This window comes from Oncorhynchus kisutch, linkage group LG2 (assembly GCF_002021735.2).
Source record: "Oncorhynchus kisutch isolate 150728-3 linkage group LG2, Okis_V2, whole genome shotgun sequence".
Lineage (NCBI taxonomy): Eukaryota > Metazoa > Chordata > Actinopteri > Salmoniformes > Salmonidae > Oncorhynchus > Oncorhynchus kisutch.
Window position 1 is genome coordinate 68,323,425 of NC_034175.2, and position 16,362 is coordinate 68,339,786.

General features: G+C 43.4%; 2 protein-coding genes across 5 annotated transcripts in view; one reads left to right on the forward strand and one right to left on the reverse strand.

Moving 5' to 3' along the window:
• Positions 1-250: 250 nt before the first annotated feature.
• On the reverse strand, positions 251-3,035 carry LOC109870630 (60S ribosomal protein L8-like). Its single transcript, XM_020461194.2, has 5 exons — positions 2,769-3,035; positions 2,481-2,622; positions 1,528-1,746; positions 933-1,048; positions 251-445 (listed from the first exon to the last, which is right to left on the reverse strand). The coding sequence occupies exons 1-5, from the start codon at positions 2,904-2,906 to the stop codon at positions 287-289; spliced, it is 774 nt and encodes a 257-aa protein (XP_020316783.1). The 5' UTR covers positions 2,907-3,035; the 3' UTR covers positions 251-286.
• Positions 3,036-13,238: 10,203 nt separating this feature from the next.
• The window catches only part of LOC109870645 (ATP-dependent RNA helicase DDX3X-like), a 28,815-nt gene continuing 25,691 nt past the window's right edge, over positions 13,239-16,362 (forward strand). For 2 of the 4 annotated variants that reach the window (XM_020461224.2, XM_020461240.2), the window contains exons 1-2: positions 13,239-13,570; positions 14,708-14,756. In XM_020461224.2, coding sequence (XP_020316813.1) covers positions 13,526-13,570; positions 14,708-14,756 — 94 coding nt within the window. In that variant the 5' untranslated portion in view covers positions 13,239-13,525. The remainder of the gene's footprint in view (positions 13,571-14,707; positions 14,757-16,362) is intronic. The other 2 variants (XM_020461247.2, XM_031800666.1) reach the window with 1 other exon arrangement.

The following is a 16,362-nucleotide window of genomic DNA, read 5'->3' on the forward strand; positions in this document are numbered from 1 at the left end:
CACTAGTATATTTCAGTGATTCCCATTTACTGTAGGTTTGCATATTCAGGCTCCCCTTCTGGCCATACAATACTGAATAACCTGTAACCAGCCAAATTGTTCAGGTGATGAGGCCCAACTTAATGTAAAAAAAAAAAAAAAGTACAACAGTGAAATATGCAGTCTGCTCAAACCCAATTTCACCAGTTAGCAAGTCCTCTAGGTTCCAACTCCACTGGAGCACTAACCTAACAAATGGAATCAACACAGGTTAGCTTCATTGGAACATATTTTATTGTCAAGACATCTAATTCTCCTTCTCCGAGACGGTCTTTGTTCCACGCAGTCTGCCTGTACGACGGGCAGCAATGAGACCGACCTTGCGACCAGCAGGTGCGTCCCTCCTGATAGTTGAGGGTTTTCCAATATGCTGGTGGTTACCACCACCGAAGGGATGCTCAACAGGCTAGAGGGGGGAAAAGGGAAAGTCAGCAGAGCTGTTCTAATAATGAATCCAACACCCCAATATGAAAAATGTAAAACAGCATTTAAATCACAAGCCTCAGCTCTACCAAACCAGGTGTGGCAATTGCAGCTTTAAGTTAATGTCTGCGCTAAACGTTGTACATTGGGTTTGCTAGTTATCTAGCTATGTGGTGAGAATTACCTAGATCAAGAGCATGGCTGTTTGTCAATCTGCTCCCTTAGCATTGGCTGTTACATGTACTTGTTTGCAATGCTGTATTCAGTGCCAGAATTACTCAATATCAGGATTGCATAAGGTTGGTATGACAACCTGGATACCACCCAAGCCTAGTAGGGCCATCTACAAACCTGAGGTACATCCGGTGCAAAGAGACACCATCTCTGGAAGACTGCTTGAAGTAGAACTTCAAGATCCAAATCTAACCTTCAGTTTTCCAAAAACATATGCAGAAGACATGTCCACTTACGTTCATGGCCACACCACGGACACGTGGCCATGAGTTCCTCTTGGCCTTGTACTTGTGGTAGGCACGACCGGCCTTCAGGATGGGCTTGTCAATACGTCCACCTCCAGCAACCACACCTGATGACGAGAGGAGAGAACCATTACTCTGGTGGAACCCATATTCTGAAGTGCTTTTTGGTTTTCCTGTTCTCTGGCAAAACTGTCTAATCACGTCTATAAAAATACATGTGCACAGTGCAGCAGATTTCATCAAGACAGGGGGGTTTAATTGGACCCTTATGAGCAAGTGGCAGTGTCCGAATATCTGTACTTGCATTCTAAAAAGGCATTTCGGGCAGCGAAGAAAGTTTGACATGAAAATTAAGTATACTTTAAATGCCAGGATGACCTACTCAATCCAGCTTTTCTAGTATTCACTGCACTCTGAGACCAACATGTTTAACAGCTGACAGGATGTACCAAAATGAACAATTCAGTAGAATGAGCCTAGTATGCTGATATACTGTACAAAACGCATCCACCTCACCATTAATTAGAAAACATTGAAACTTTCATCTAACCAATATACGCAAAGCAAAAAAATCTCACGTTCTTACCAACAACGGCTCTGTTTGCGGAGGCGATGACCTTCTTTGAGCCAGAGGGCAGCTTGACCCTGGACTTCTTGGTGTCTGGGTTGTGGGAGATGACCGTGGCGTAGTTCCCAGACGCCCTGGCCAGCTTGCCCCTGTCACCAGGCTTCTCCTCCAGACAGCAGATGATGGTTCCCTCAGGCATGGTGCCCACGGGCAAGACATTACCGATGTTCAGTTGAGCTGAGATATAATTGTTATAAGATAGTCATTCAGCAATAAATGTTGAATTTTAGGACAAAAGTTGTTTGTTTGCAAATGATTTGTTTAAACGTTCAATTTGGCCTTACTGCAATTAACCTATTTACATTGGGGGGGGGAAATGTTCAAAGGAAAGTTTGTTTGATCTTTCCTACAAAGATCAGGAAATTCTTTTTATTTTAGGCTCTAAACTGGTACCAGGCTACCTTCAGACAAGATGTGACAGTCCTAGAGCATAACATACATTTGTGAGTAACTTTAGAGGGGTCATATTAATGTAGCCTAAACCGTCTGGACGCTACAGACAATAGTTGGCAAGTACAGACTTCAGACAGGTCCCGTGACGCTTGTGGGGGTCGTAGAGGCCAAACCATTAAGACGCTACAGATGTTTTCAAGATCTCATTGTCTGACAAACACTGCTGTAGCACTGCCATCTCCCAGTGCAGATGCAAAATGCCATCATTGGCACATGCGGTCGATTGAGATGCAGCCCATCCAAAAAAGTTAGATTTTTTTTTAAATTGTAATGCCAATTAGATTTCTGAGGGGGCTTAGACATTGATGTTCGGGGGTTAAGGTGCCCAAGGGCAGGACAGCTAACCGGGGTATTGTTATTAAGGTATTCTAGATAGTTCTAAATAAAAATAGCCTAGATGAGGTGACAAATTAAGCAGACTACAGGTAATCAACCCCATGTCCAGGTCCATTCCTCACCTTTCTTGCCACAGTAGATGAACTGGCCGGTGTGGATGCCCTCTGCAGCAATAAACAGCTCCGTCCTCTTCTTGAATCGGTAGGGGTCACGGAAAGCCACCTTGGCCAGGGGAGCGCCACGGCCTGGGTCATGGATGATATCCTGAGGGAGACAACGGTCAAGTCAGGTCCAAAGCACATAGTTTTAAACAAAACTTCTTAAAGCAATGCATGGCAAACTCAACTTGGGACATTGTAGAAAACAGTATATTTCAGCAGCATTAAAAATGGCTATTGGGAGAGCATTACCTTCACAATTCCCTTGATGTAACCATGACGTTCAGCAAAGTCAATGTGTCGGAGTTTAGCAGCACCTTTTCTGTGTTTCACGTGGGCTTTGAACACAGAGCCAGCACCTTTCCTCTGTCCCCTGATAACACGGCCCATTGTGACTGGAAAGCAAATTTGAGAATTCAGTTACAGCTCGGATCAAAGTATACGGAGTTCAAGAGACAGACCCCGACAAAGTTCAATCAAATCTTATTAGTCACATGCAACAGGTGTAGAGCTTAGAGTGAAACACTTACAAGCCTCTAACCAACAATGCAGTTTTAAAAAATACGAATAATTAATCAAATAAAGTAATTAAAAACGAGTAAATTAACAATAGCGATACAGGGGGTACAGGTAGAGTAAATGTGAGGGGGGTCGGTTAGTCGAGGTAATATGTACATGTAGGTAGAGTTAAAGGGACTATGCATAGATAATAACAGAGTAGCAGCGGTGTAAAAGGTGGAGGGCTACGTTCATAAATGCATGTGTAACACACAATTTCGCTAAATATACCTGCCATTGGCAGCTGACGTTTAGCTATATACCCAACGTTACTTAGCTAGCTGCCTAACCAACCATGATATCAAGTAAGGATCCTTCTCTGCATTAAGGCGGAATTGTTAACTAACAAATTCATGTTAATGGACAATACTTGCATGTAGTTGTCAGCCAACTAACGTTAGCTAGCCGACATGCGGATTGTCTTAGCATGCCAACGCCAGCTAGCTAACGTTACCCATTAATGTTCAGTGTCGACTCACTACAATATGCAACTAGAAACTAACCATGAAAATATTTGGTAAAAATATATATATACAGCGATGGCTCTACGCTAGTGGACAATAAATACGGAACGTCTGAACAACTAACAACCAGAAAACAACCAGAAAACCGGGTTACCGGCAGCTAGTGATTACCGCCTCACCAAGACGAAGGAGCCCATGTCACTGCGCACCCATATTCACACCACAATCATCTAAGATTTAAAACGCATTAAAAATCTAATTTTGTCGCTTCAATGATACAACGACTATAGTTAGCAGTGTCTATTATACGTTTTCTACGGGTTTTTTCGAGTGGATGATAGTATATTATACAAGATTTAACTCGGATTCGGTGAAGAGAATAAAATCAACATTCTCCTACCTAAACCCGGATGACGGAAAGAGGAAGTGTAAGGTTGAGCTAGACGATTTCTTCCGGTGAAATAGACCATGGGTCTGACAGGAACAGTAGGCACGTGATTTTTTTTCTGCTGTAAATCTGATTGTCCAGCAGATGACAGCAAATCGTTAGCAGACATCTATTTGTGTTTTATAAAGCTCCCCTACACACACTGTCTTGTACAACTAAGCCTGTGGGGGGACAAAATTCAGTCCCATTCAAACCCCCCCACACACACACACAAACACACACACACACACACACACACACACAGTGGTCACACAGAGCAGGGTGCATCCAGGAATGTCAGGTTCAGGGATGTCTCATTCACTATGAGGCCTTATAGTGTGTCTAGCATTGTGTTCCTCTGCTCAGACGTTGCTGACGCATGCCAGATCTTACAACACCTGGATAGGTACTTGACGTGTCAGCTAACCACATCATTTGTTATAGCAATCTGGTGCCTGACTGCAGAGTTGATGGAGTGGCATGCAACGATTGGTTGATGCATGCAGCAACTGAGCAAAGGTACACGGTCAAGAATTCCTTCTTTCCAACTCCCGCTACTTCTCTTCCTCCCTGTGGCTTGCTATTACATAAATCTTCCACAGCCAAGCTCTGCCATATAGCCAATTACCTCTGATTCACCTGATCTCTCCCATATATGCTCCACCTTGGCCAAACGACTGGGATTGTGGCCTTACTGGGCAGGCTCACTGGCAGAGCTGTGTCTCAGTACTGTAAATGGCTTCCTTGATCCTTTCCTTCATCACTGAGCTAGATAGAAGGTAGGTAGGAACTGGAAGGAATAGGGGAGAAGCAAAGAGAGATCGCAATGAAGAGGCAGAGAGAGAGGTCTGCAGAGCGCATTTGACCATGGAAGCTACATAGGCTCTTGCCTTTTTTCCTCCTCTCCTTATCTGTACTGATCTGTCAGGGTACTATGGGGGAACCTACTAAAGGTACGATTAAACCTGTCAAACACCTACAGATCAGAATTGAACTGCAGATGAAGGATACAAGGAAAGGAGCCCTTTCAGGCTATTGATTGAGTTCACTGAGGTATCTCCTCTCCTTATCTGTACTGATCTGTCAGGGTACTATGGGGGAACCTACTAAAGGTACGATTAAACCTGTCAAACACCTACAGATCAGAATTGAACTGCAGATGAAGGATACAAGGAAAGGAGCCCTTTCAGGCTATTGATTGAGTTCACTGAGGTATCGTACATGATTGAGATACAGCCAAAGTGGCACAAGGTCTTGCTTCCTTTCCTTATTTCCTATCTTAATAAATGTTTACTACCTTATATTTTTTGCAATTATATTATTTACTTAACTACGATACGCACTTCACCTGAGCAAAAAGCAGATACGGTAGACTTATATTTCCACGCAAAAGGTTGCGGGTTGGCGGGACTGGCTGATGTCACTTCCAGAAACCGGAATGCTTATGGATGCTACTCTCAGATGCTGAATAGCCCACGTTTTGCAAGCATGGAGAGGCCAGAGATAGCCAGACATATGGGTGACCCATATGTAGTCTCATTGTTAAATTGGTGAATGTAGATCGAAGTGGACTTGCGATTATCTTCTGAGATTCCCCGATGTGGGAAGTGTGCAGAAGGGCATGGGACAAAGGTGAAAAACCCTGCGTGTGTCAATTGTGGGGGTACCCATGTTGCCCGGTGTGAGAGAGACAGGTTAAGGTTGCTAGGGTCAGAGTAAAAAAGAAGGTGTTGTATGCTGAGGCAGTGAAGAGAGTAGAGGATGATGGGTAGAGGGTGAGCAGTAGGCCTAGGCCAATACAGAGTGATACGAATTTGTGTTTCAGCAAGGTTGGCTTATTAGCATTCATTACCATGGTTATCAACTGTTCCACAGAAATGGAAAGTAAATCACAGAAAATAGATGTTGTGGTGGCAGCTGCAGTGATTTACTTGGGTGTACAAAGTTTTACCAGAAGAGTTACAAGGTGTTTTTGAACAAAAGCGTCCCGGGCCGTCAGCCTGGTGTAGGGTTAGTTAGGTTAATATAGTGGTATGGGTTAAGGTTAGTTTGTCACACCCTGATCTGTTTCACCTGTCCTTGTTATTGTCTCCACCCCCTCCAGATGTAGCTTGTTTTCCCCAGTGTATTTATCCCTGTGTTTCCTGTCTCTCTGTGCTAGTTCGTCTGGTATGTTTCCAAGTCAACCAGTGGTTTTTCCCCATTCGCCTGCCTTTGCTATTCTCCTTTTTCGAGTCCTCTCGGTTTTGACCTTGCCTGTTTCTGCACTCTGTACCTGCCTGCCTGCCTGACCATTCTACCAGCCTTGACCTCGAGCCTGTCTGTCACTCTGTTCCTCCTGGACTCTGAACTGGTTTTGACCTTTTCTCTGTCCACGACCATTCTCTTGCCTATTCCTTAAACTCCAACCATCTGCCTCTTGTGTCTGTATCTGGGTCTCGCCTTGTGTCATGATATAGTTAGGTTAATATAGTGGTATTGTGTAGGGTTAGTTAGGTTAATATAGTGGAATCATGTACGGTTAGTTGGTGGAATGTAATAGTGGTGTGGTGTTTGGTCAGTTGGTGGTATGTAATAGTGGTATGGTGTAGGGTTAGTTAGGTTAATATAGTGGTATGGTGTAGGGTTAGTTAGGTTAATATAGTGGTATGGTGTAGGGTTAGTTAGGTTAATATAGTGGGTTGGTGTAGGCTTAGTTAGGTTAATATAGTGGTATGGTGTAGGGTTAGTTAGGTTAATATAGTGGTATGGTGTAGGGTTAGTTAGGTTAATATAGTGGTATGGTGTAGGGTTAGTTAGGTTAATATCATGGTATGGTGTAGGGTCAGTTAGGTTAATATAGTGGTATGGTGTAGGGTTAGTTAGGTTAATATAGTGGGTTGGTGTAGGCTTAGTTAGGTTAATATAGTGGGTTGGTGTAAGGTTAGTTAGGTTAATATAGTGGGTTGGTGTAGGGTTAGTTAGGTTAATATAGTGGCATGGTGTAGGGTTAGTTAGGTTAATATAGTGGTATGGTGTAGAATTAGTTAGGTTAATATAGTGGTATCATGTAGGGTCAGTTGGTGGTATGTAATAGTGGTGTGGTGTAGGGTTAGTTAGGTTAATATAGTGGGTTGGTGTAGGGTTAGTTAGGTTAATATAGTGGCATGGTGTAGGGTTAGTTAGGTTAATATAGTGGTATGGTGTAGGATTAGTTAGGTTAATATAGTGGTATGGTGTAGGATTAGTTAGGTTAATATCGTGGTATGGTGTAGGGTCAGTTAGGTTAATATAGTGGTATGGTGTAGGGTTAGTTAGGTTAATATAGTGGTATGGTGTAGGATTAGTTAGGTTAATATAGTGGTATGGTGTAGGATTAGTTAGGTTAATATAGTGGTATGGTGTAGGATTAGTTAGGTTAATATAGTGGTATGGTGTAGGATTAGTTAGGTTAATATAGTGGTATGGTGTATAATTAGTTAGGTTAATATAGTGGTATCATGTAGGGTCAGTTGGTGGTATGTAATAGTGGTGTGGTGTAGGGTTAGTTAGGTTAATATAGTGGGTTGGTGTAGGGTTAGTTAGGTTAATATAGTGGTATGGTGTAGGATTAGTTAGGTTAATATAGTGGTATGGTGTAGGGTTAGTTGGTGGTATGTAATAGTGGTATGGTGTAGGGTTAGTTGGTGGTATGTAATAGTGGTAGGGTTAGTTGGTGGTATGTAATAGTGGTATGGTGTAGGGTTAGTTGGTGGTATGTAATAGTGGTGTGGTTTTTGGTCAGTTGGTGGTATGTAATAGTTGTATAGTATAAGGTCAGTTGGTGGTATGTAATAGTGATTTGGTGTTTGGTCAGTTGATGGTATGTAATAGAGGTGTAGTGTAGTGTTAGTTGGTGGTACATAATAGTGGTATGGTGTAGGGGTAGTTGGTGGTATGTAATAGTGGTGTGTTGTTTGGTCAGTTGGTGGTATGTAATAGTTGTATAGTGTAATGTCAGTTGGTGGTATGTAATAGTTATTTGGTGTTTGGTCAGTTGATGGTATGTAATAGTGGTGTGGTGTAGGGTTAGTTGGTGGTATGTAATAGTGGTGTGGTGTTTGGTCAGTTGGTGGTATGTAATAGTGGTGTGGTGTTTGGTCAGTTGGTGGTATGTAATAGTTGTATAGTGTAAGGTCAGTTGGTGGTATGTAATAGTGATCTGGTGTAGGGTTAGCTGGTGATACGTAGTAGTGGTGTGGTGTAGGGTTAGCTGGTGATACGTAGTAGTGGTGTGGTGTAGGGTTAGCTGGTGATACGTAGTAGTGGTGTGGTGTAGGGTTAGCTGGTGATACTTAGTAGTGGTGTAGGGTTAGCTGGTGATACGTAGTAGTGGTGTGGTGTAGGGTTAGCTGGTGGTACGTAGTAGTGGTGTGGTGTAGGGTTAGCTGGTGGTATGTAGTAGTGGTGTGGTGTAGGGTTAGCTGGTGATACGTAGTAGTGGTGTGGTGTAGGGTTTGCTGGTGATACGTAGTAGTAGTGTGGTGTAGGGTTAGCTGGTGATACGTAGTAGTGGTGTGGTGTAGGGTTAGCTGGTGATACGTAGTAGTGGTGTGGTGTAGGGTTAGCTGGTGATACGTAGTAGTGGTGTGGTGATATGTAGTAGTGGTGTGGTGTAGGGTTAGCTGGTGATATGTAGTAGTGGTGTGGTGTAGGGTTAGCTGGTGATATGTAGTAGTGGTGTGGTGTAGGGTTAGCTGGTGATATGTAGTAGTGGTGTGGTGTAGGGTTAGCTGGTGATATGTAGTAGTGGTGTGGTGTAGGGTTAGCTGGTGCTACAAACGTTTTCCCTTTCCCTCTTCCTTTTTATTTTTGTATCACAAAATGTACCATGATCGACCACACACTCTGTGCCTCCAGCACAGTAGCTGGCGGCATGCACAAACAACATGTGCGAACGCCATGAAACCACGGGAGAAGAAGGCTACAGGTTAGGGTGGCCGGGACATAAAAGGTTGTTGTGACGTGGGTTGATTTGGAGCTCTGGTGTCAATCATTGATAAACAAACAATAAAATTTGACTCACTGTGGCGACGGTTGGGTGCGGCTGTGCTGTGACTTGGTCAGAGGTGGTAGGAGATAGCGCTGGACAAGAAAGTGATGCAAGTATGGAGCATAGTGGTACAAATAAAGGGGGAAGTAAGAAAGAGAAAAGAAAGAGAGAGAAAGGGAGTAGTTTGAAGGGGAGCGAGAGGTCTATGGAGGCAGAGAGGATGCAGAAAAGGAAGTTTGAGAAGAGCAACAGTTTCCAACACCAGTGCCAGTTTGGAGGAAGATAGGGCATGATAAGTGGCAAGGGGAGGAGGAGCAAAAAGTGATTCTGAAGTTAAGGGAGGAAAGGGGAGTTGGGGCGATGTGTCCGATACGTTTGTCACACTGTGATAAAAGAGTTGATTGGGGGCATTCCCAGTGGTGCAGCGGTCAAAGGCACTGCATTGTAGTACTAGAGGCGTCACGACCTGGATTCAATCCCAGGCTGTATCATAACCGGCCGTGACCGGGGTCCCATAGGGCAGTGCACAATTTGCCCAGCATCGTCCAGGATAGGGGAGAGTTTGGCCGGGGGGCTTTACTTGGCTGACCTCGGTAGTCAGTTGAACATGGTTTCCTCCGACACATTGTTGCGGCTGGCTTCCGGGTTAAGCGGGTCATGTTTGGTCGGGTCATGTTTCAGAGGACTCATTACTCGAACTTCGCCTCCCGAGCCCGTTGGGGAATCGCAGTGATGAGACAAGATCTAAATTGGGGAGAAAAAGGGGGGAAATGGCGCAGAGGGAATAAGCTCTCAGAGTGGAGCAAATACGGTGGTGTAAGGTGATGTGGAGCAGCTGGACTGATCAAACAGGGAAGCAGTGGATTAAAGGAGTGATAACAGGAGTAGTGTGGAGCAGCTGGGCTGATCAAGCAGGGAAGACGTGGATTAAAGGGGTGATAACAGGAGTAGTGTGGAGCAGCTGGACTGATTGAACAGGGAAGCAGTGGATTAAAGGGGTGATAACAGGAGTGTCTGTGAGTGATAGTATTAAAGAGGTAAGTAACAATTTGAGAGGAGGCGTTCTGGTGAATGTTCAAAGATTGCTAGATACAAGGGGTGGAGTTAGGGGTGGAGTTAGGGTAGATAGCTGTCTATTCTGTTACACTTCAAGGACAGGGTACTGTCAAATAAAGTAACCATAGGATATACAGTGCATTCAGAAAGTATTCAGACCCCTTCACTTTTTCCACATTTTGTTATGTTACAGCCTTACTCTATAATGGATTAAATAAATAAAAATCCTCATCAATCTACACACAATACCCCATAATGGCAAAGTGAAAACAGTCATTTTTGCAAACAAAAAAAAATAGGGGTCAAAATCATTGTTTTCAATAACTTTCAAAACCCCTCCTTTTGAGGATAACAGCACAGAGCCTTTTTGTAAAGTATTTTATTTTACATAAGTATTCAGACCCTTTGCTATGACAGATCTGGGGAAGGGTACCAAAAAATGTCTGCACCATTGAATGTCCCCATGAACACAGTGGCCTCCATCATTCTTAAATCGAAGAAGTTTGGAACCACCAAGACTCTTCCTAGAGCTGACCGCCCGGCCAAACTGAGTAATCGGGGGAGAAGGTCAGGGAGGTGACCAAGAACCCGATGGTCACTCTGACAAAGCTCCAGAGTTCCTCTGTGGTGATGGGAGAACCTTCCAGAAGGACAACCATCTCTGCAGCACTCCACCAATCAGGCCTTTATGGTAGTGGCCGGACGGAAGCCACTCCTCAGTAAAAGGCACATGACAGTCCATATTGAGATTTCCAAAAGGCACCTAAAGGACTCTCAGACCATGAAAAACAAGATGTTCTGGTCTGATTAAACCAAGATTAAACTATTTGGCCTGAACGCCAAGTGTCATGTCTGGAGGAAACCTGGCACGTATTGTTTTTAGATTGATGAGGGGAAAAAAACATTTTAGAATAAGGCTGTAATGTAAGAAAATGTGGAAAAAGTCAAGAGGTCTGAATACCTTCCGAATGCACTGTATAAGTTATTATGTGAGGGCTTACTGTATTTACCGAAGACTTTAAAATGTGTGAGAGAAAAATTCTGTATTTACCTGATTTGTTTGCTATTAATAGTTAACAATAAATACCTTTCTGACATTTCTGTCTGCATTAGTTTAGGAGTAGAACAATCCATCATTGTTCTTAATCATTCTTGCATCTGAGAAACTAAGCCAGGTTGGGGGTTAAAACAACACCAGGTGCAGATAACTACAAGATGAATCCGAGGTGGCTTATGATGCCCCCTGATCTGCATGGGAGGGGTGGAACCAGCCATGACTAAGCATGTTCAGTGTCTGCTATGTAAGAACCAGGATTCCTCTGTAAGGTGAGGCTCTCGGAGTGTTGGGTCGACCAGCCTCCTTATTGCAGAGCACTCACTCCATTCACTTGTGTGTGTGTGTGTGTGTGGTGTGATCTGCTCTTCATTTATATGTTTTGAATAAGGTAATATCCTGATTGGTGATTGACCTTATCTCTCCTCATTATTGATTAGAATTGCCATGACAGATGTTATACCTGCCATGTGGCAACAGCCTGTAAAGAGAAAAAGAGGTGTGGCAGGTATGGAGGGCAGCATGAGTATGGGGGTGTGGGTATGGTGGACAACCAACGTGCTGCAGCTGTGGGGGTGCTCATAGTGTGGCATATGGTGGGTGTGAGGCAATGAAGCAGGCAGTGGGAGTGGAGAGAATGGTGTCATATGAGGGGTGGTCCAAGTCCAGAGGTCCAGGGAGATACAGGGCCAAGAGATACAGGGGAGTACGGATGGATGGAAATTACCAGGTGATGGAAAATATGAAAGAAATGAAAGATCTGGTGTTCCTGAATGATGGCAGAGGAACCAGGATTGATGTAGCCACAGAGAAAGAGGACCTCACTCTGGACCTCACTCTGGTATCTAGTGCGATGACAGGAATCTGTGAGTGTGAGGTATGGGGGGAGTGTAAGATGGTGCTACATGTGATGCGCTGTCTGATGGGGAAGGAGTGAGGGGCTGAGTGTTCCTCATTGAGGACCATGTATGTTGCATTGATCCGATCTGTAGGAGACTATGGCAGTATAACGTATGGTTTGACAGCCCGGACTTTATTGTAAAGGCTAGATGTCATACAGGGTCAAGGACTCAGAATATGTAGTGGGGAGTTTCTGACATCCCCAGTGGCTGCACTACAGGTGGAGATGGGGGATATGCCATTGCAGATTAGGAGACAGCAGCTGACAATTAATTATTGGGTGAACCTACAGGGACATGGGGTGTCTCATCCTGCGAAAGGGATTTTACAGGCATGCTGGGAACATGAGCAAGGACAGAACACGAGCTTTGGGTGGGAGGGTAATACCCAGGCGAAGGAGAAGGGACTGTATGGAAGGGAGTTTAGTCCAATGGTAGCTATTCCTATAAATCCACCATGGCTACACCCCCCTCCAGTAGGTGATCTAGAAGTGTTGGAGAGACTACAGAAAGATAGGGAGGACGTTGATCCATCTGATTTGTTTAATAGACGTCTGGATACTGTATATCAGGATTTTGTGGCCATTAACACAGTTGGTTCAAAACATCCAAGAACAGGACGTACTGGATCAGCATTTGTAGTGTAGGAATGTTTGGTAGCAGTCAGGAAACGTATTACACATCGTCTGGCTGTATATACGGGAGGCTAATGGCCATACTGTTGCCCTTGCAGTGGGTGGAGGAAGTCAAGCCTGGCAGAGTACTTATTTGCTCTGATTCATGTGCAGTGTTGATGACTACAGTTATTTAGCTCACGTAGCACACAATACCTGCTTTATGAGGTACTACAAAATCATGGCAGGATTAGACAGATAAGATTTACTTGGGTCCCAGCCCATGTGGGGTTGGAGGGGAGCGAGGCAGTTGATGTACTGGCTAAACAAGCACTTAGTAGTGGGGATGTTGATGTTGTAGTTTCAATGAGCAAGGCAGAGACAACAAGTCTGATATGGACAGTGATGGTGCAGAGATGGCATGAGTAGTTTAATATAGATACTAAGGGGCAGACATGTATATTTTGTTATCTTTTTTTAAGAGCAACGGGCTGGCAGGTTTTAGTTTCTCCCCGTCTCTGGCCCACACTCCAGTAAAGTAGGTGGCGGTAATGCATCCTAACGTTAGATGCCAACCGCCGATAAACCCAACCGAAGAAGAAGAAGAGGTTGCGGGTTCTAGTGATATCTCGCGGTACCTGTGTGAGTAGTTCAGCTTCATTCCACCACGGAGAAGCCAGTGGAAGGTGTCTGTTACAGCTGAAGTTAGACTTTAATTTGAAACCACGTAGAAACTGCCAGAAAGGATCATTTATTAACAAAATAAATGTGTTTAATTTCCTGAAAGGACATCAAATCAACCACATTTTACGGACTGGAATCAAGAACTAATTCTGTGATCTACAAAGAAACTATCTAGCTAATTTAGCCTGCTAACAAAGAAAAGCATTTCTCTTGAGAAATAATCCTCACTATTCTCTTTAGTTATGAGTCATGTGGTCGTCGACAATCCACACGGTCTAGATCAGCAGGTGAGTAACTACTTCATTTTTTAAATTGATGTAGTAAAATAAAATAAAATGAACCAATATCAAGTTAAGACACCTAAAATAACACTCTTGTCAGCTTGCTACGTGTATGCTAAGCTAGCAAGCTGAAGTGGTCCGTAGAGCCAAGCTCGGTTAGCAAGCGCGTAGCTAACTGCGTGGATGTGTCTGGTAAAATGGTGGTTGGTGTGTGTCGCCGGTGAAATTAGATGGTCATGGCGGAGCTAGCGAATGCTGCCTAGTAATATTATGTTCCGATCAGACTAATTGGTAGCAAATTCTTTGTCTCAAAAAGATTGTCGTGAACACTTGCTGTATATTGCGACATAGTAGCTAGCTGGCAGCTTTAAACCATGTTAATTATAACCTATGCAATGTGTTTAACTAGCCATCCTAAGGTTACCTACACGTGAGGCCGGTACCGATTGCGCAGTTGATGATTTTACGGCAATTTATCCAGGCTCTGTTAGGCCTTAGCTAACGTTGGCTAAGTAATGTAGCTATCTACAGAGCTTAGATTTGTCAACATGGGAAGTAGTTAGTTACCTGGCCATTGATATTCAACTAACCGTTAGTGTACTTGCTAGCTGGTTAGCTTGATGAAATTCTACCGGCCGGTAAAAGTAACGTTAACTGCGGAGTCTTGAAACGTGGCGCAGGAAACAACAATTTGTACAGTAGGGGACGGAGTTTTTTTTTTTTTCTTTTTTTTTTTTTACTACTCCAGACTGCGTTTACGAAGCCAATATGCCATTGCCTAGTTAATGTTGGGTTTGTTATGTAAAACATAGTTGACTAGCAATTTAACCTCCTTTTGATTTTATTGTTTATAGATGTTAACGTTAGTCTATTCACTACGAACCTTAGGACTCAAGCCAAGAACGTTGACTGTGAATCGATCCTTTAGCACACTCAGAATCAATTTCTTTTAATGTCAACATTTGATTTATTTACTTGCCCTACATGCTCTCTCACACTGAGAAGTTTACTTTTCCAGCCAGTGCTAGGATCTGACTCTTTTTGGCACTTTACTCTATCTGATTTGGAAGCATTAATTCACACTTTGGTTATACAGTGCTTGTGTTAATTTAAGTGTGCCTAAACAGGATTTTGTGTTTTCAGCTTGCTGGCCTAGACTTGAACTCAGACGGACAGGGAGGAGGCACTGGCCGTAAGTATTCACATAAATATAATTGTCTCAAGTGGTGTTTCTCTTTGAGCACAGATGTTCATAGGGCATTCAATGACAGGAAATTGTTCTGTGTACGGCTATTAGTATATAATTACATTATCTATTAGATCATACTGCTAAGGCAGTGGTTCAGAAACTTATTTTGCCTGCAACCCCATTTTGATATAATATCCTCACCCCACCATGTAAAAAAACAGTGATCAACGGCCAATCTTAACTTAAAAAAAAAATTGGAACTGAGTATTACAAATCAGTTAAAGTATTTACAGTTGAAGTCAGAAGTTTACATACTTTGGTTGGATTCATTAACTCGTTTTTCAACTACTCCACAAACTTCTTGTCAACAAACTATAATTTTGGCTAGTCGGTTAGAGCATCTACTTTGTGCATGACACAAGTAATTTTTCCAACAATTGTTTACAGACAGATTATTTCACTAATAAATCACTATCACAATTCCAGTGTGTCAGAAGTTTACATACACAGTTGACTGTGCCTTTAAACAGCTTGGGGAAATTCCAGAAAAATGTCATGGCTTTTAAAGCTTCTGATAGGCTAATTGACTTCATTTGAGTCAATTGGAGGTGTGGATGTATTTCAAGGCCTACCTTCAAACTCAGTCCCTCTTTGCTTTACATCATGGGAAAATCAGAAGAAATCAGCCAAGACCTAAGAAATGAATTGTAGACCTCCACAAGTCTGGTTCATCCTTGGGGGCAATTTCCAAATGCCTGAAGGTACCACGTTCATCTGTAAAAACAATAGTACGCAAGTATAAACACCATGGGACCACGCAGCCATCATACCGCTCAGGAAGGAGACGTGTTCTGTCTGCTAGAGATGAATATACTTTGGTGCGAGAAGTGCAAATCAATCCCAGAACAACAGCAAAGGATCTTCTGGAGATTCTGAAGGAAACGGGTACAAAAGTATCTATATCTACATTAAAAGGAGTCCTATATGGACATAACCTTAAAGGCCGCTCAGCAAGGAAGAAGCCACTGTTCCAAAACCGCCATTAAAAAAGCCAGACTTCAGTTAGCAACTGCACATAGGGACAAAGATTGTACTCTGGTCTGATGAAACAAATAGAACTGTTTGGCCTTAATGACCATTGTTATTTTTGGAGGAAAAGGGCGAGGCTTGCAAGCCGAAGAACTCCATCCCAACCCGTGAAGCACGGGGATAGCAGCATCATATTGTGGTGGTGCTTTGCTGCAGGAGGAACTTGTGCACTTCACAAAATACATGGCATTATGAGGAAGGAAAATTATGTGGATATATTGAAGCAACATCTCAAGGGAGGAGGTCAGAGACCTGATCGGGTGGTGACAGAATAACAACCTATCCCTCAACGTAACCAAGACCAAGTAGATGATTGTGGTCTACAGGCAAAGGAGCACCGAGCACATCCCCATTCTCATCGAGGGGGCTGTAGTGGAGCGGGTTGAGAGCTTCAAATTCCTTGGTGTCCACATCAACAACGAACTAGAATGGTCCAAACACACCAAGACAGTCGTGAAGAGGGCACAACAAAGCCTATTCCTCCTCACAAAAGTAAAAAGATTTGGCATGGGTCCTGAGA